At 32.3% G+C, this 17859-nt stretch overlaps 2 protein-coding genes across 3 annotated transcripts; one reads left to right on the top strand and one right to left on the bottom strand.

Annotated features, from left to right (window-relative positions):
- Nucleotides 1-96: 96 nt before the first annotated feature.
- LOC113378694 (solute carrier family 15 member 2-like) lies at nucleotides 97-8931 on the top strand (the record flags this gene model as incomplete). Its single annotated transcript, XM_026619253.1, has 11 exons — nucleotides 97-234; nucleotides 2443-2569; nucleotides 5518-5659; nucleotides 5739-5863; nucleotides 5921-6157; nucleotides 7087-7172; nucleotides 7319-7561; nucleotides 7625-7798; nucleotides 7864-7977; nucleotides 8058-8165; nucleotides 8791-8931. Coding segments are annotated over 11 exons (1635 nt in total), but the record flags the coding sequence as incomplete, so codon positions are not given.
- Nucleotides 8932-10997: 2066 nt separating this feature from the next.
- LOC113376814 (vesicle-associated membrane protein-associated protein B/C) lies at nucleotides 10998-16824 on the bottom strand. 2 transcript variants are annotated; one of them, XM_026616882.1, is made up of 7 exons: nucleotides 16722-16824; nucleotides 16343-16636; nucleotides 13879-14031; nucleotides 13101-13204; nucleotides 12832-13020; nucleotides 11304-11402; nucleotides 10998-11223 (listed from the first exon to the last, which is right to left on the bottom strand). In XM_026616882.1, the coding sequence occupies exons 2-7, from the start codon at nucleotides 16404-16406 to the stop codon at nucleotides 11056-11058; spliced, it is 777 nt and encodes a 258-aa protein (XP_026472667.1). In that variant the 5' UTR covers nucleotides 16407-16636; nucleotides 16722-16824; the 3' UTR covers nucleotides 10998-11055. The 2 variants fall into 2 exon arrangements, with proteins under 2 accessions (XP_026472667.1, XP_026472666.1); XM_026616881.1 differs by lacking the exon at nucleotides 16722-16824 and having other exon boundaries at nucleotides 16343-16715.
- Between the last annotated feature and the right edge of the window lie 1035 nt (nucleotides 16825-17859).

Genomic DNA, 17859 nt, shown 5'->3' with positions numbered 1-17859 from the left:
TGTAATGAGCAAGTTTTTTTTACCAAGATATGTATAAAACTAATTTGAACACAGACAGTAAGGGTCATTTAAAAATTGTTTGTATCTGAAGAAAAATTTCAAAAATTATTAATTCGATTTTTTATCGTAATTTGTTTGATTGTAATTTCAGCTTTGCCGATTTTGAAAAATTTTGAAACTAAACATGTAGCTACAGAGGAAGGAAACAAGTATGGTACTTTAAGTGATAAACAGGTAAGAATTAGGAATTATAAATTATACTAGTTGTATGGGGGGTCCATTAATCACGTAAGGTTTTAGGGGGAGGGGGAATGGTTGACAAAAAATCACAAAATATCACATGGAGGAGGGAGGGGCACAGTAAAGTATCACGTGTGTTTATTTTTTACCTGAATTTAAAAAAAAAAATACAAACATTTAAAAAAAAAATCAAAAATTTTACAATTTTTTCTCCTAACTAAAATGCACGTGATGTTTGTCGGGGAGGAGGGAAAATTTTGAAAGTTACCTCGTATCACCAAGGGGAAGGGAGGTCCAAAAATCCTTAAAAATCAATCACATGATTCATGGAAGCCCCCTTTCGAAGGGCTTTTGAATTTTTCGAAAAAAACGTCGACGAAAGGTCAAGAATTGGCTCACATACGCATGCACACGCACCTACTTCTTTCAATTCGGTCTCATTTGATTCAAAGTGACTCACAACGTTGAGTAAACATAATATTAGCAAATCGGATTTTTTCTCAAAACTTCTCCTTCGGGAAGTTAATAAATATATATTACAATATAAAGTTAAATTGAAAATTGTAAAATACTCTTCAGTTACATCCAACATTTAAAAAGTGGTCAAACAACTAATGCAATAAATTATGTAAAAGGTAGAGTCTAGCAAAATTGATGCTGTTTGATTTTATAAAACTAGAAACTTTACTAATTGTGATTCATATGCCACAGTTTTTTTCTTTTTAATTCAAAAAATTGTTTACAAAAATTTCAAATTGAAACTTATTAATCTTGCTGTCATAGAATTGAATTCTCATAGAACCAAAATAAGTTAAGGGGTTAGGGGTACTTGGAGGCACAAAAAGATGAGAATTTTCAGTATTTTTTTTGTTATTAAACGACGTTTTATGCAAAAAAAATAATACGGCATCATTATACAATGTTTTGACTTGAAGTAACAAAAATTTCAGAAAAAAAAATATTCCCAAAGTTATAGCTGTTTTTGTTGACCCTGTTTCAAAAAACGGTACTGGCGGTGACCATTATAACTCCTTAGAGATTCATTTAAAATCAATCAAATAGACAAAAATAGTTTTATGAATAGATAATCCTAGGCCTGATCGAAGGTTTTCTTTTTTTTGCAAAAATTAACAAAACGGCAGCATCAGAAAAAAAATCTAGATTTTTGGGTAAAAAATCAACAGTTAATTGGTCTTAAAAAATTGAAATTTTTGAAAAAAAGAAAATCCTTCGATCAGGCCCGAGTTTATTATGTATTCTGAAAGCTGCATAAATTTCATTAAAATTTACTAAGCGGTTTTTGAGTTACAGTGGTCACCATGTGAAGTTTCACATTGGTTTTACGTACAGAAATTCGAATTTTTGAATTACTTAAACTGAGTCATCTATTTCTGGGCCATATAATAGTTCATCAGTCAATGTGCAAGTTTCCAAAATTTCCATTTGCTGTTGCCTACGAAGCATTTTGACCTCTCGAGGTGTCCTCGTTGGCGCGCTGATCCTGCCACTTTCATACGTGCAGCATCCAATTTTTCAGCATACCAATGGTAATTATACCCACAACTAGGTCCTAGGGTATCCATAATCAATAATAATGATTATGTATATTCATTCAGCAATTTGTACGATAGTAGAACTAGTATTCACGGTTTTTAGGCATATTTTTTACACTAGTTGGTTGAAGCCTTTAATTTTTCTGATTATGGATTCAATCTTGAACTACACATCTTGAAAGTAAATTATCATTGCTGAGATCGTCGTAAATCGGTTTAAAATCTTTTAAAACATCAGGAAGTGAGGGTGCATGAGGGTGCTTGAGTATAAGTATCGAGCTCTCCACTTGCGTCAACGCGCTGGTAAGAGTGCAATTCATCGGATCAACTTGAAATTTTCAGAGAACATTTTCAAGATATTACACTTAATGAAAATGCAAAAAAATAAAAATCGATTTTTCAAAAATTCCAAGTACCCCTAACCCCTTAAGTAATACTTCACTTTTCTTTCTTTGTCATTCTATATGTTTTCAGTCACTAACATTCACTTTTAAAATTTATATAAGCTATTTTGTTCCATTACGACACTTTCCATGTAAGTAAACAATCATTACCTTAGACACTGATCACAAATCCTCTTCAACACATGTTTTTCTTTACTATTTTTTCAATGTTACAAGTATCTCAAAGCTCACGTTTTCATTTTCAGACTACAATTACTTCAGATGCACATAATAGCGAGAAAAATGACGCGAAACTACCAAAATATCCAGTCGCCGTATACTTTGTGCTCGGATCCAAATTTTTTGAATCCTTTGCTGCAAATGGAGTCAGGAGTAAGTTGATTGGGAATTTACTTTAGATTTACATTTGTTATAAAATTAAAACAAAATCTGATTGAAGATGCAATCTACAATCATTTAATATTATTTAAAAATTTAATATTTATTTCCATTGCAAGCAGTTTGCGATTAAAACAAATTGTAGTAGGAAAAGTACGGACAAAGTGACAAATGAGCAAAATGACAGTAGCCTTATTTAAAAATTGACTAGTTTTAGTAATATTTCCGCTACTATATAACATGGAGAAAGCCATAATCACAATCATGTCAGATGTTGGGCGTCATTGTTCAAACGTTTATCGCTACTTCAATATTTTGATGGTGGTTTTCTCATGTTTCTTATGTCAGTTGACATGAAGGTGATAAGCAAACGGGCACGGTATTGTTTTGTTTTAGTAAAAATAATTTTGATTCATATGGCGTACGTTTTTGTATTTTAATTTTTTAGTGTTTTTAATGCTCTTTGTGCCAAAATTATATCAAAATGATAAACGCACGACTAGTGTTTCTTTTTGCATCAGTCGTATTACCGATTTCAATAATGGCGGATCCCCAAGAGTTATCTACGAGTATCAATCAGTTTGCTGGAAACCTGTACAGCACGGTTGCTTATGACAACGAAGAAAATCTTATCATGTCCCCACTGTCTGTACAAACTTCTCTGTCGCTGGTATTAATGGGAGCTTGTGGTAATACTGCCACACAAATAGCTACTGCTTTGCGTCAGCCTCAATCAAAAGAACAAATCCAAGATGACTATCATGCATTGATGAACACTCTTAATACACAAAAAGGTGTAATTCTGGAAATTGCCAATAAAGTTTATGTAATGGAAGGCTATAGATTGAAACCCGCCTTCAAGGAAATTGCCGCCAAGAAATTCTTAGCTGGAGCAGAAAACTTGAACTTTGCGGAAAACGCTGAAAGTGCTAGGGTTATCAATACTTGGGTTGAAAAAAAAACTCATCACAAAATTCTTCATTTGATCAAAGCCGGAGATATCGATCAGAATGCAAGAATGGTTCTTGTGAATGCATTGTACTTCAAAGGCCTCTGGGAGAAACAATTCGAAATTGAAAATACCCAAGATAAACCTTTCTATGTTACTGAAACAGAGACAAAGAATGTAAGTATGATGCACATTAAGGATAAATTCCGTTATGGCGAATTTGAACAATTAGATGCCAAGGCTGTAGAATTGCCCTACAGAAGCTCAGATTTGGCCATGTTAATCATTCTGCCAAATAGCAAAACTGGTCTGTCTGCTCTTGAAGACAAGTTACAGGATGTTGATTTGCATAACTTGACTAGACGCATGTACGCCGTTGAAGTTATTTTGAATCTGCCTAAATTCAAGATTGAATCTGAGATAGATTTGAATGAACCTCTCAAAAAGTTGGGTATGGCTGATATATTCGTTGCTGAAAAAGCTAACTTCAAAGGATTACTTAAAGGAGCTGATGAGTTGCTATGTATTTCTAAAGTAATACAAAAAGCTTTCATTGAAGTAAATGAAGAAGGTGCTGAAGCCGCAGCTGCCACAGGTGTTCGTTTGGCCTATAACACAGCTCCAAGATATTTTCACCAAGAACCAAAATTCTTTTATGCCGATAGGCCTTTCTATTTTACAGTGATGCACAGGAGAACGACGCCTCTGTTATCTGGTCGAGCATGCTCGCCTTAGATCTAATTGAATCTCTGGATTAATGAAGTGATTTTTCTATAATATTTTTAATAGTTATTAGAAAAATAAGTTCATTCTTTGTAAATCGCCTGTTGTAGTTTTCACTTTCTATTAAAGTAATCACCAAATATTGTTGTAGTTTATGTAATAAAAATTTTAATTGTAAAAAATGTTAAAATGTTTTTGGTGACTTATTCAATGTTATTTGTAATTATTTGTATTAAATTCAATGAACTTACTAGTAAACCAATACTAGTGATTTCGATCAATTTCATTGCAATTGTCAGATGCTTTATAGAATTTTGATTATTCATTCATTTTTGTTCACTTTCGGTCAAAATGAAATACTTATGCAATGAACAAACTGACATAGTACTATTTGGCCAAAACTACAGGGTAGTTACTTCGAGGCCAAGAAAAGAATACTGAAGCCTGTCAGAGGTGATTAGCTTTTATCTTCTACTCTAATTACTTCTAAAAACAAACCAAAAAATCCACCGGTAAAAAAAGAGACTTGTATTTATTGCAAAACACTCTTTTCATCTTTTGATGGGATTCGCCCGTAGGTAAGCGGTTGAGAGCGATGGGACCTGAATCAGAGGTCCCGGGTTCGATACCCACTTCGAGCAGCCCGTTGTCAGGCAGCAGTGACAACAATTTTCACTTGAAAATATAGATAGTAATATGTTGCCAAGTAAAAATAGCACTCACCCGGCGTTGCTGCACCAATAAAATACTCGCCCTATTACAGAAATTGTAATAACAACTGATTGGGTTGCCATCTGTCAAACAGACTAGTATTAAGTCAAATCAGCACAACAGCTTATAGGACTATTGGGTTCAGATCGCTGTTCAAAAATAATAAAATAAAAATCTTTTGATGAGCCCGGCGAAGATTGGTTACGATGTATGGCCTGTTCCCTTTCAAAAGACGACCAAATGATTTCTTTGTGTACTGTCTTCTCAAAAATATGTTTTCCTTTTTTTTCTTGTGAACGCTTTAAATTTTTTGTTTGCGAAAATGATGGTATACAATTGGAAAATGTAGTCCAAAAATCTTGATGGCAATGTACGCGGACGCTCTAATTGCTGCATGTTTCTGTCACTGGCCACTATATTATTAGTAACAATAATTCCTAAAAAGAACCGTATCGACATAATAAAAAAAATAAGCGTGTGAATATACCATCCAGGGATAGTGGCCAGAAAAATTTTGCGCATGTATACAATAATGATGCAAATGTTGATTTATTTACAGCTGTCCTCGCCTTATATCTCCGAGACTCCATCGGTCTGTCAGAAAACACATCTACGACAGTCCTTCACATTTTCAACTTCTTTAGTCAATTCACACCTGTTTTCGGAGCAATTTTGGCAGACAGTTATCTCGGAAATTCTAAGTAAGTTTATAACAAACAACATATATATAACACTAATAATATATATAACACTAATTCTTATTTTCTCCATGTTTTTCAGTACGATATTCTATACATTCTTTCTGTATGGCCTGGGCTACACGATTCTATTCCTGGTGACATGGCCCATACTGACGTTCAAAATTGTGCCAACGGTGTTCACTGCATTGCTACTTATTTCTTTAGGTAAACAAAATAAAATTTAAGCCATAGGTAAAGCACACTTAATTTATGTTTATCCAGGTAACGGCGGAATACGAGCCTGCGTCACCTCATTGGGAGGTTCTCAGTTTACTCTACCTCAGCAAACCGGAGCCCTAGACGACTATTTCTCACATTATTACTTCGTGTACACGATGGGGGTTCTCTTGAGCAAAATTGCACCCCCGGCAGTGAGAGCAGGGACTTCGTGTTTCCATATGACGGATTGCTATACGGCTGTTTTTGGGCTGTTGGCTGGAGCGTTTTTGCTCGCTTGGGGTATGGATAAATCATATATATATATATATATATATATATATATATATATATATGTATATATATAATAAATAATGGTAGTCTGTCCAAGGGTAGGTCGTCCATGGTGTGAAAGCACCACAAAAGCAATAATTTCCCTTCCTTTGCTTGTTTATTATTTCCATTGTCATTTTATTACCATTATTCACTTTTTCAAAAACTCTCATGCATTTCCATTTCCAAACTTATGGTCCAAGCTTACTGGTTCTTCGCTTCGGATTTTAGTACCCTATATTTTCTCTTATTGCGAAAGTCATCAATCAACTGCATTTATGTTCTCCTTCCCAGTCCTTTAAGTCCATTTATTTTACCTTCGGCGACATCACGTAAGAAGCACTCTTTTTGCAAAATGGGTGAGATCCAATTATTTTTTCTTTTTAGGATCATGCTCAGTGCAGTTTTTTCTCTACCCACTCAGAACTTCCCCATTTATTATCTTATTTGTCTGCTGTATCTTCTCCAATCACTGTCCAGCACCACATTTCTAAATTATCCGGATAGTTTTTGCCAGCCTTTCTCAGAGTCCACGCCTCTGATCTGTACAGATCTATGCTCCAGACATATCACTTTATTAGTCTTTTCCGTAAGTCAAGACTCGGTTTGCTCGTCAGTAACCTGCTCTTTTTCGTGAATGCCGCTTTGGCGCTTTCAATCCTTGCCCTGATCTGTCTCGGCAGTATCCGTTTTTGGACAGCCTGCTTAAAGTACTTGAAGTGATCCACATCTTCCAATCCTCGATTTCCTGCCGTTATTCTCAGGGACTTATCTAGTTCCTATATTCCCATCTCCAACATTTGTGGAAATTGATCTCTATTCCGTATCTCCTACCCACTTCGGCGATTCTGCTCATCATAAATATATTTATAATGTGAATAAATAATTAATTATTTCAGCTGTGTTTTTGTTTGGTCTCGCGTATTACAGAGCCCAAACGCCTTCAGGAAACAACATCTTTGCCAAAACTATACGATGTGTCTTGGTGAGTAAAAAATAAGCCTAATAGAAATAGTTCAACTATATTTAAATATCTCACTCTAAACACTTTCCCTGACAATCTTATTTGAAACAGATTTATAATTTATATTCCACAAGCATGATTTTATGTAATCCTTATACTTTCGGCAGCACGCTTTGGTCCAGAACGCACGCGGAAGGAAACCATCAGACGCCGAACACTGGCTGGACAGCGCGCGATCTAGGTACGGCCAACGTTTCGTTGGCGATGTTAAGGCCTTCATCAAGGTCCTAGTATTATTCCTACCTCTACCCGTCTATTGGTCACTGACGGCCCAACAGGACTCAACATGGACCTACCAGGCTGCCCAATTGGACACCGACTTGGGATTCATGAAAGTCGAGCCGGACCAGGTGAGATAAAAGATTTAAAGATAAAAACAAGAGGCATATGACTGATTTATTGTTTCCTCGCAGGTGAAATCTCTAGGCCCGATTTTATTATTGTTGTTAATATTATTCATGAGCCAGTTGTCAATTTTGTTTGATAAGCTGGGAATTTTACAAACGTCTCTGGACCAAGTCAGATGTGGTGGAATTATGGCCGTGTTGTCCTTTTTATCAGCTGGAGTATTGCAAAAATTCATAGAGGTATATTATTAAAATTTATATCTCCCACTCTCTGGTTTTATTGATGTATTGTTCGGTTTGTCCAGAATAATTCTTCGTCAAGAAAATACAGTGTATTGTGGCAAATTCCCCAGTTTTTGTTGTTGATGTTGGGTGAGGTTCTGTTGTCCATTCCAGGACTGCAGTTTGCTTTTACACAAGTAAGTAAAAAAGAAATGACAGACGTAAAATTTAAATTTTATAAAAAACACTAATATGTGTGTATAAAATATTGCTTTAGGCCCCTAAATCAATGAAGTCCGTCCTGACTGCATTTTGGTTCGTCAACAACGCTTTAGGAAATTTAATTGTTGTGATAATTACAGAAATAAATTTAATAAAACTGCAGGTAAGATTTTGCAAATTTGCAGATTTTTGAAATCTAAACTGCAGGTAAGATTTTGAAACAGTTATTTGATTCGCTGCGTAAAAACAAGTAAAAAACAAACTAAAAATTAAGAAGCGTGAGTTATTGCACTATTTTAAAATACGATATAATTTACAGACTAAATATCATCACGATTTTTACTTTTCATATAGCATTAATTTTTAACTGTCTGTAGGGATTGCTGATATTAATTATTATATAATCGAAAGAAAACAGGAATAAATGATTTATATATTTAGTCATTTTTTTTGTCAACAAAACTACCCAGACGATTCTTTATCACGAACTAATCAGCACAATTCCCAACGATTTTCAACTCATATCTTGAATTTTCAAAATCAATTCTGAATGTTCGGCAAAAACGTGGATGCAAAGAATTGCACTTATCAGCTAATTATAAAGCATCAATCGATGCAGCCATTTTTATAGAACTTTAAAGAAAGATCAAATTCTGGCTCACATACACATTCTATTTAATGTCAAACGATTCAGAATGTCTTGAAACAAAATTAACAAATTGGATTTTCTGGCAAAACCTTGCATGTTCGGGGAAGTTAAAAATAACAGCAATATATTTTTATTCCAGAGTGACGAATTTTTCTTGTACGCAGGCCTGATGGCCATAGGAATAACATTGTTCTCGATGATGGCATCGAGGTACCGAATGAGGCAAGAAGAACAAATGAGCATACCGATTTACAAAAACACAACACCGACAGAGGCCTGAATTGAAAACATTTCTATTTAAATTTAAATAATGCATTTATTTATTATTACAATATGAACGGTTAAGTAACATTTGAATTCCAATCTTATCCAACTTAGGATTGCAAAAAATAAATGTAAAATTGATTTATTTTGTGAAAAGTTCTGATTAAGAATAAAGATGAATATAAAAATGAAACGTTTTAAGCAGTTTTTTTTTTCAAATCTCTCGAACAAAAAATGTGTAAATTCAATATTTAATGTAGTGCTTTTATGTTCCGCAGGACTATAATTTCGATTAGTTTTAGAAAGGTAATAATTCACAAACTGAAAAATACAAAGCAATCTCATGTCTCATTTATGACTCAAATTGAAACGAAGCAAAATGAAAATTAACTTTTTTTTTTACAAAAATATTACTTGCTGATAAGTTCAAAAATTGCTCAATGTTTTCAACATATTGAAGTTTATTTATGATACATAATGTTTTCCAAATATTGATTTTTTTTTATTTTCTCCATTTTTGGTTACTTTGCATTTTCTGCTCTGATTGCGTCGTCTTTTAGACTAGTCAAGAACGCTGGTCATATTATGTCAATGCAGACGAGAAACATCTGATTTGAAATCATCTGTGCAAAGCTCCCGATTTGATGAGAATATATCTCACCATTGGGTTGCTCCAATTTACCGTTCTCTTATGGTTTTTATAACCCAAATGCAAGACACCATCAAAAATTATCCTGACACACTTATATCACACGTCTATCTTGACATACATATATCACACGTCTTTGAAAATAATGGCTACAAAAACTTTATTAATTAGCACACTCAGAAAAGCCCCAATAATTTCTTTTATCGTCGTCCACATAGAAAAAATTGCTGCCGAAAATCCATCCATTATTTCTGCCGAACTTTATATAATAATTCATAAAGTATTCCAAAAGAATTCTAGAAAACAAAAATAAAATATTCCAAAATGATTCTTAACAAGGTTTTCATTAGATAATTCTCGGTTGCTCGATATTAGCAGTTTCTTAATGTCAGTTTACATCAATTTTAAACAAAAATTGAATGACTTGAACCCCAAAACGATGAAACTTACAAAATGAAACATAAAAACAAAATAAAGCAAGAGTAAACACCTAAGATTCATGTTAGAATCGGTTTCACCTTCAAGGAAAGCAGGATTTTTGAATAATGAATTCACATAAAATGAGTAAACTTGTATTAGTAATTTATTCATTTATCGTGTCACATACATATTCCTGTTTGAATTTAGTACAATAATCTACCATCAGTATTTATAAAGTCTCTCTACAATGCTCTCAACAAAGCACAAGTATATTATTCCATAGGCTAGATTTGTATCTACCACTTCTTAAACATTAAATTTTAGTTACACATTTTATATAATTTACATTGAGAAGAAATTATAGATGACAAATAACATAAAGACTTGTTTTTCATGGCATAAATTTAATCCTTATCCTTAAGTTAAATAAATAAATATGTATTAGCAAATGACTAAATGTTAGAACTAGTGAGCAGCTATTGAAATATAGTACATGACACGGCGCAATCCAGTTTCTTATTTAGTTCTAATATATATATGTAAATAATAAATAGAATAAAATTTTGGTAAATGAGCTTTACAATTCATGACGCCAAAATACTAGATTTTTATATAAAATAATTAGTATAACAATAACATATATTTAAAAAACATGACGATGATACCTCTTAGTGTAACAAGGCACCCAAACAGAGGCGATCGAAACTAAAAAATAAACATTTATTATCTACGTTTTATATACTTGCAAACTAAAACTTGCACTACATTTTCTTGAAAGCCTATATTTAATAATCTTGGAAATTCTATTTTTCTTTATCATACAATTTAAGTTGTGTCGGATTTTGTTTCAAAATCAAATACCCATATTAAAAACACGTGAATAATGGTCTGTATGAATGTTCTATTGAGACTATTGCAAAAATCAATATATACAGTGTTAGGAAAAGATAGTGTGTCCATTATCGGGCCAGTTCAAATTCAGATATATTTATATATATTGGATATTTTGTTTGTTATACTATACAATTTCGTTATGTTTGCAATTCACTCCGATGTTTTTGTGTAAGATTTTCAAAGTATAAACTTTCCAATTATAAACCCAAAGATTCCAATAAAAACAGCAATGCCTATCAAAAACGGAGATACTTGCTGCTGGTTTGCTGGAGGGCTGTAAGAATTTGTGTGCTGCGCAAACTTTGCTCCAGAACTACTTGCAGAACGTAGCCGTGAGACCTCGGTCTATAGATGTAAAGCACACATTGATTCAACACTACTCATTAGAAAATATAATGTAAACGACAATGATGTAAGTATTTTACCTTGAGCATATCATTTTCACTTTTCCACACCCTTTCTTCTTCCCTCAAACGAGCAAGTTCACTTGCAACTTTTTGCAACTCGGATTCGGTAGCTTCCAGCTATAAAACAAACGATAATTCAGTAAACCGTTCCCCTAGTTCAGGTGTTGAAAGAGAATGAGAGGATGAAAACTGATAAAAAGGATGATTCGAACTCACAAAGAATATATATTAACGCACCATAAGCTGGTAAAAATGCCCGACCCGAAAACCGTTACCTTTCAGCAGGCCGAGTATTTTTACCCATTTCAATGTGAAAACTTAATAATGCGCGGGTCCATCATAAGTATCTCAAAACCAAAGTACTGGTAACCCTCATACAACATGGTAGTTATGTTCCAGAAAACTAGCAAATCCGTGTTATAAGGGACAAAAAACTAGTACAAGAAGAGAGGTTATGTTCCAAGAATTCAAAAAAACATGCTACATATCATAATTTTAAAATAAATATTGTCATTTTTTTTTTTTTTTAGAAGTAATATACATTACTTGAATTTTATGATTTTTTTCGTCACAATTAACAAGTAAATGCTATTCAACATGTTTCTTATTTTGCAAGATATCCTCATACCTCTGAGCAGTGTTCTATACTACTATACTACCTCCAAATCCGCACATTATTTTTTGCAGAAAAAATTATATTTGCGATTACTTGCTTTTAGCAAAATGATATTTATATATTTAACATGTGTAAAGTAATCTTTATTAAACTTTTATGCTCATTTTATTTAAAGAATTGCTTAAGAATTATTAGCTAATGCAAAATAGTAAACAACAACATTAAGTAAACAACTAGTCTCCTCAAGGAAAAAAATGAGATATTAAAAGTTAAAAAAAAAAATTGCTTCATTAGGAAGTTTATATGTTCCGTACCATTTTTAGGAATAAAGATTAAATTACAGAAATTTACAGATCTGGAGGCTTGCAGATAAAAAAGCAAAATAAAGAAAAGTTTGATGATTTGGACAAAGTTTTACTGAAGTGGGTTCAAATCAAACACAAGCTTTAGAAATGCCTATAAGAAGCCCCAAATAGGAGATAAAAAAGCTAAAGATCACTGACTTTAATGCTTCAGATGACTGAATAGATTATTTTAGGAATTGCAATGACTTTATGTCTAAAAACATTTTCAACACATTACTTTTTAAATTAATGCCACATAAATCCTAAGTTTTCAAAGAAAAACTGTTCATGAAGGTAAAAGTAATCAAAGTGAGATATATGTGTAAATAAAAAAATATAATATCTTGAATAGAATAGTCATGTTTTCAAATAACTTGCAGAATGCACTGCAAAATTTGAATTATGTTGGAAATCTGCTGATGCAACTCAACTATCAATTATAATTACATTATAACTATTCCCGCTCATAATGTGTTAATTTTGACAACTATACATCATATGCATAAACAAACTCATATACTGGTAATAAATTCATCTCAAATCATATGGTTTCAAGCAATAAATGTTAAATAAAAAATGCTCTTACCTTTGGTTGAATCTTATTATTATCTCCCATACTCTTAACATTATCATCAACTGCATCATATCCTTCTTGCGAACAGACTGTAGCATTTGTTGTGTATGAATTATCACTCTTTATGACTGTGCCCTCCGGCAATTCGAAAACACATTTAAGTTTACTGTCCATGAGTTGTTCAGGCTTTAAATCCTTCCACTACAATAATAATAAATAAATCCATGTTTAATATCATTTACAATTATTTTTCCAATAGCATATTTGTTGTGAATTTTTACCAGTGCTTCGATATTTGTTTCGCCTTCTGGAGCAATGACTGTTTGAACCATGAATTTATGCTTGTTCTTTTCTTGCGGATCATATTTGAAGGGTTGAAGACAAACTAAAAAGGTAATATTTGGAATTGAACCACTTAATGCTAGAATTGAACCACTTAATGCTAAGGTTTTTTGTAAAATGAGGTCAAAAATTAAGCAGTTTTTGAAGTAAAACTTCTTTAGGCGTGTCTAGGGTGTAAATCCATACAAATGCAACGGAAATAGCGTTACGCCCGAACTGTACGTCATTCGCTCTCGATGAAATCATTTCAATACAGGTCGATTGTGATTAGTCGTCATGTGAATAGAGATATGTCGTTGTATGCGTACCGACATCAACAAGGAAATCGGCTTAGATAAATAAACATTTTAAAGTTACATCGTAGCACAAATCTTGATTTAATGAAAAATGCCTGAATCAGAAGAATATTTTACCCTGTTTCTTAAGAATAATAAAACAAATTAAACATTTGTGCCGTGTACTAAATGTAAATTTATTGATTAGAAATTTTTTCTATATTATTCGTAGTTTTTATAAATCTTTGAAGTTATTAAAATGGAAAATATTTTTAGGCAAGGCAGGTATTACAGCTGTTCAAAGAATAAGATTATATCGCTAGCAAAAAAGTAAAAAATTACAAGCAGTCAATGAATGTATATTAATTTTATCACATGAAGTTCTTACATGAAGTGGTTAATTATGAAGTATAATGAATAATATTAAAAGCGATATACTTACTTGCCACTTCAATTACACCCTTCGGATCAACTGCACCTGAGTTTGGCCTGACACAATATTTTTTAGGTGCAGTAGTTTTAATCTTAAAAAATACTTTCTTTTCGGATGGATTTATTAGCTTCATATACGATGTGACTGGCACTTCAAAGGGACCTTAAACAAAAAACAATATATTATAACATATATATATATATATATATATATATATATATATATAATTTAGATAAGCAGTGGGTTCTTATGAAATAAGATATTTCTAAACCTGGTAGGTTTCCAATAAGAACTTAAAACATTACTATAATTGAAATTGGAATCTTAATTATACAAATAATGACTACACATATTGTTAAATGTAGTCCTTAAGAATATAATACTACTGAAAGATTGTGTTATCAAAATATTGTCAAATAATATTGGGTGCATAAATTTGGATAAATATAGCTTTCACCCCAACACTTTATTAAAAAAATTTGGTTTATCTCTTCTTGCCAAACAACGATTTTTCTGTACTATTATGTTCTTATTTCAACTTTGCAATAATGCTATAGACTGTCCTCTAATACTTAACCAACTATCCTTTAGTGTTCCTAGGCTATCTTCTCATGCACAATTTTTATTTTTTCATTATCCTACTCCTAAATATAATTCTCTCTTAAATTCGCCTATTCTACTTATGTCCTATAAGTTTAACTTAATTAATAATGACATAGATATTCATAACACTTCACTTAATCAAATAATCTCCATCTGCTCAAGTTAACCTTTTTATTTCTTTTCAAATATCTTATTATTTTATCTTATTCTATCTAAATAAATAATATTGTTACATTCTGTATTATATAATTTTGTCTTGAGTGCATTATTAGTTTTACTATAATATCATAAACACTGTGGTGCACTATTTTGAAATCTCAGTAAAACTTTTGATCATGTTCCACATGATATATTTCTCAGGAAATTAGAATATTATGGATTGAAAGGCGTAGCCCTTAAACTAATGCATTCATACCTAAGTAACAAGTATCAGTTTGTAGAATGGAACAATAAATGAAGTGAGATATCAAGATTAAATGCAGGTGTTGCCCAAGTGAGTATTCTTGGACCACTTCTCTTTATCATATTCGTGAATGATCTACCACCAAACATCAGCTTCCACACAATGCAATTTGCAGATGATACAGCATTGGCAGTTGCAAACGAGAGCATTTGCAAATATGAATGAAAAAATTCAGTATGCTCACAAGCAAGTTAAAAATTGGTTTTCAGCCAACAAAATTGTACTGAACAATAGAAAAACAGTACATATTAACTTTACTTCCAATAGGAGACACAAGGATCTGCATAGAGGGGGTGCATACCTCCAAGATAATGGACTGACAGAAGAAAACTGTGAGGGCAATTGGAGGGGCCTCGTCTCGGGTGCACTGCAAACCCTTGTTTATTAAATTTAGAGTACTGACTGTTACCAGCCTTTACATCTACCAGCAGGCGATTGTGGTCCATGCAGACAGAACAAACCATGTACAGAGGAGTGCAGTCCATGGCCACAACTAGAGCTGAAATCCTCGCAAAGGAGCAAGCTAGGTGTCAAGATCTACAATAGGCTTCCCAATGAGTGGAAGAGTAAAAGCAGGAATGGTTTCAATGCTGCTGTTAAAAAACATCTTATAAATCAACCTATCTATTCAATTAATGAATTTTTGAGTCCAACATAAATATTAATTGTCATTAGGTTAATCCTAGGGTTGTTCATAAACATAACTAATATTATCTATCTACCTATCTACAAACTCTTAATACCCTAATTTTCTCACATAATATGTAGTTTTAATTTGTACACTTTAAAATGTAATTACATTGTGTTGGACTTAAAATGTAGTTACATCGCCTTGGACGTTGAATAAATTAATAAATAAAAAAAATAAAAAAAGATATCTGATGTCATTAAGAGATATTTCTATCGGGCATTCTAACACTGTCAGTTTTACAACTAACCTAACATAAATCAAATTTCAGAATGTTTTCCACAAAAATAAGCACTCAACAAACATAAATACAAAGTTTTTAATAAAACAATGAAATGCATTTGATATGATAACATCATGTCAAATCAAAATCACTTCGTCCAAATCAATGTCACTAATTATAATTTCACCCCAAACACATCATAAATATTTATTACAATGTAATCATTTTTGACAGCTAATTTATTGATGACATTGTAACGTGAGATATATATCTGATTGAAAAAATGCATGGTAATGCTAATGATGTAAAAGCTGCTCACTAACTAAAGACCTAGCAAATATTGACAAAGTTGTAATAACTAATTAAACTTTTTGCGACATCGGCGTATATTTAAACAATGCATGTAAATAGTAAATACTCATAGTTAAAACAGAGTTAACTTGTAATATTTGTTTATAATCATTGCAAGTATGCAACATTATTTTTCTCCTCTCACCTCTGAATTTCAACTCGTTCTGTGGATCAATGACCAAAATCTGTGCTTGACTAGGTTTTGACATTATGGCTAATTAATTTCTGCCTCGTTTTATATTATTGTTAATCTTCAATTTGTCTTTTTTTTCACAGTACAAGTGTTGAGCCTTTCAGCACTGAATTTGGCAAGTAATCGTTGCGCATGCGTCACTTTGGTAATATGGCCGTCTTTTACGTTGATAATATATATCACATATATTAGATATAAACACGGCGCTTGACTAATAGCCGAGGACACGAAATTAAAGTGCAACAACTGTCAGTAAAATTGCGATTAAAAGGAGCACCCCTTAAAATTTAATAACATGATCATTACTTATCATAAATTTTGCACAACGTACCGTTGAAGACAAACATTCGTTCGAGAGGGTTGGTAGTTAAACTGTCCTTCTTATCGACGTAAGTGAAGTTGCGGAGAGTGTGAAATGGGCGCGGAAAAAGATTAATTAAATACAAGAAAAAATCGGAATAAATTATAAAAATAAATTTTTTGTGCGGTGCTTTATTCCAAAAATCACTTTAGAAACAATTGACAGGCTATAGAAAGATTTGACGCATAAAAAAATTTTGTCACATCTTCAGCGCTTCATGCGGAGTATCTTGTAACTAATGTTATTTCTATTTCTGAATCCTAAAAAATATATCTTAAATTAAATAAAACTGGTAGTGCATGGCATCGTTTCTTAAGGCAAATTGCTGGAACTTTCAGAACCGATATTTAAAAAAAAAAAAAAATTAATTTTGTTTTGTAATTTTTGAAAAAAAAAATGTTTTGCCTGTCCCTAAATCTGATTACAATGTAATTTTCCACAACATATTTTTTTCTGTTTAGCACAAAAAATTCTCAAACAAGTTATTTATAATTATTATTTATTATTGTTTTTATTACTAATATTATTATTTTATTATTATCGCTTCATTTATTTATTTCTATTTCTATTTCTTTCCTTTAATTTTTTTTACTCCCTCTTTTTTTCTTGATTTTGATTTTCATTTCCCTTACTTTAACTTATAGATTATATTGTAATCTGATTGTTAAAACTAGCAATAATAAAAAAAAATATTCACAATATAAACACAAGCAAAATGTTTTTTAAATTATTCTAATTAGACGCTCAGTTTTCTCAAAAACTCGATTTTTATTTTCCGCACTCTTTGCTCCGTATCTCCAAAACGGCTGGACCGATCTCTGCCAAAAACTAATCAGCACATCTCCCCATCAACAGGAATAGAATATGTTTTGAATCAATCAAATCGGTTAATCCGTTCTCTTAAAAACTGAAATTCTTGCACCTTCTGCTTCATATTTCCGAAGCCGCTGGACTTGCCTCTGTCTAATTAGCACATCTGCCCATCAATAAGAATAGAATATGTTTTGAATCATTCAAATCGGTTAATCCGTGCTCTAAAAAACTGGAATTTTTGCACTTTTTGCTTCATATCTTCGAAGCTGCTGGACCTGTCTTTGGCAAAAACGTC

This window comes from Ctenocephalides felis, unplaced genomic scaffold (genome assembly GCF_003426905.1).
Source record: "Ctenocephalides felis isolate EL2017-DRISC unplaced genomic scaffold, ASM342690v1 CF-g0.4_SCAFFOLD_01886, whole genome shotgun sequence".
NCBI lineage: Eukaryota > Metazoa > Arthropoda > Insecta > Siphonaptera > Pulicidae > Ctenocephalides > Ctenocephalides felis.
This window is presented reverse-complemented; position numbering and strand designations above follow the sequence as displayed.